Source organism: Spermophilus citellus, assembly GCF_964194105.1.
Source record: "Spermophilus citellus genome assembly, chromosome: 2".
In the NCBI taxonomy this organism is placed as follows: domain Eukaryota; kingdom Metazoa; phylum Chordata; class Mammalia; order Rodentia; family Sciuridae; genus Spermophilus; species Spermophilus citellus.
The window spans coordinates 241,653,992-241,655,876 of record NC_138183.1 but is presented as its reverse complement, the minus strand read 5'-3'; the positions used below and the strand labels follow the sequence as shown (position 1 = coordinate 241,655,876).

The 1,885-nt window shown below is 41.4% G+C and overlaps 1 protein-coding gene across 1 annotated transcript; it reads left to right on the top strand.

Moving 5' to 3' along the window:
* Window positions 1–403: 403 nt before the first annotated feature.
* OR8U3 (olfactory receptor family 8 subfamily U member 3) lies at window positions 404–1,363 on the top strand (the record flags this gene model as incomplete). Its single annotated transcript, XM_081276325.1, has 1 exon — window positions 404–1,363. The coding sequence occupies one exon, from the start codon at window positions 404–406 to the stop codon at window positions 1,361–1,363; it is 960 nt and encodes a 319-aa protein (XP_081132451.1).
* Window positions 1,364–1,885: the final 522 nt, after the last annotated feature.

Sequence of the window (1,885 nt, the reverse complement as noted above, 5' to 3'; positions counted from 1 at the left end):
AATGCTGGAATATAAATGGAGGTCTGTTTATGAATTGTCTGTTTTTGTGATGTTGTACCTCTAAATGCACAGACAAGCTAGTGGTGGTAAGAAAACTGGGCTATTAATTTTCTCAAATGAGTTCATAAAATTGAATGTTAATCAACAATATTTATTTTATTTTCTATAATTAACAAAGTAAAGTAACTCTTAGATCACTCTTCTGTAAGTATGTGACACCCTTCCCTGGGAGCAGAATGGAGAACCCTCACTAGAGATTTAAGGTCCATGTTTACCCACATAATAACATAGTTCAAAGTAAGACGATGCTGACGATGATCTTTCCCCAAGCACTGGAAGGAGCCTTGAGAAATGTTATTTCTATCCTTACCTGCAGTGAAAGCCACAAAATCTGCCAGAATAAATGGCTGAAGTTAACATCTCCTATGTCACTGAATTTATTCTCAAGGGAATTACAGACCGGCCAGAACTTCAGGTCCCATGCTTCCTGGTGTTTTTAGTTATCTATCTGGTCACAGTGCTGGGCAACCTTGGACTGATTGCCTTAATCAGGATAGATGCTCGACTCCACACACCCATGTACTATTTCCTCAGTCACTTGGCCTTTGTGGACCTTTGTTACTCCTCTGCAATTACGCCGAAGATGATGGTGAATTTTGTTGTGCAACACAACATTATCTCTTTCCACGCTTGTGCAACACAGCTGGGCTGTTTTCTCACCTTCATGATCACTGAGTGTTTCCTTCTGGCCTCCATGGCCTATGACCGCTATGTCGCCATCTGCAGCCCTCTGCATTACTCCACACTGATGTCAAAAAGAGTCTGCATCCAGTTAGTGGCAGTCCCTTATGGGTACAGCTTTCTGGTTGCCCTCTTCCACACCATTATCACTTTCCGTCTGACTTACTGTGGCCCCAATGTAATTAACCATTTCTACTGTGATGACCTCCCCCTGCTCGCTCTGTCCTGCTCAGACACACATGTGAAGGAAATTCTGATTTTTGCTTTTGCTGGCTTTGATATGATCTGCTCTTCCTCCATCGTCCTCACCTCCTACCTCTTCATCATAGCTGCCATCTTAAGGATCCGTTCCACACAGGGACGGCGCAAGGCCATCTCCACTTGTGGCTCTCACATGGTGGCTGTTACTATTTTCTATGGCACATTGATCTTTATGTACTTGCAGCCCAAGTCAAACCACTCTTTGGACACAGACAAGATGGCCTCTGTGTTTTACACCGTGGTGATCCCCATGTTGAACCCCCTGATCTACAGTCTCAGGAACAAAGAGGTGAAAGATGCCTCCAAGAAAGCCTTGGATAAAGGTTGGGAAACCTTAAAAATCTTAAAATTAATAAAATAGTAATGAAGTGGGTTTTTTTGTTGTTTGTTTGTTTTGTTCTGATTTTCAATTTATGAGGGAAGTGAGTAGAACTTTTTCTTGTAATTCTTTCCCAACCAATTGAAAATACCACTGTTCCTTTCACAGGTTTTAACATATTATCCAAGGACCCAAGAACACCTTGGAAAGGCAGCATGATATAAAGAGTCCTTCCTGTTCAGGCCATTATTGCTTTACCCATCCACTGAAGTCATGTTCAAATACAAACAAAGACACACTTACATGTGCAAATATGTATGTGTATCTCAAGCAAAGGCAGAGGCTTGTTTTTGTTAGGGTTTTGGACTCTGGAACAAGTTTGCCTGAGTCTGAAAGTTACTTCTTTCAATTAGTTTGCAAACAAACTTGGGACAACCCACCTCCACTCTGTGCAATTCTTGTTTCCAACACTGAAAAATAAGAGGAACAAACTCATTGGCTTGTCCTGAGGATTGCATGGGTTAATGTTTATAAAATGCATAGAGCTATATGCAATGGTAGTAA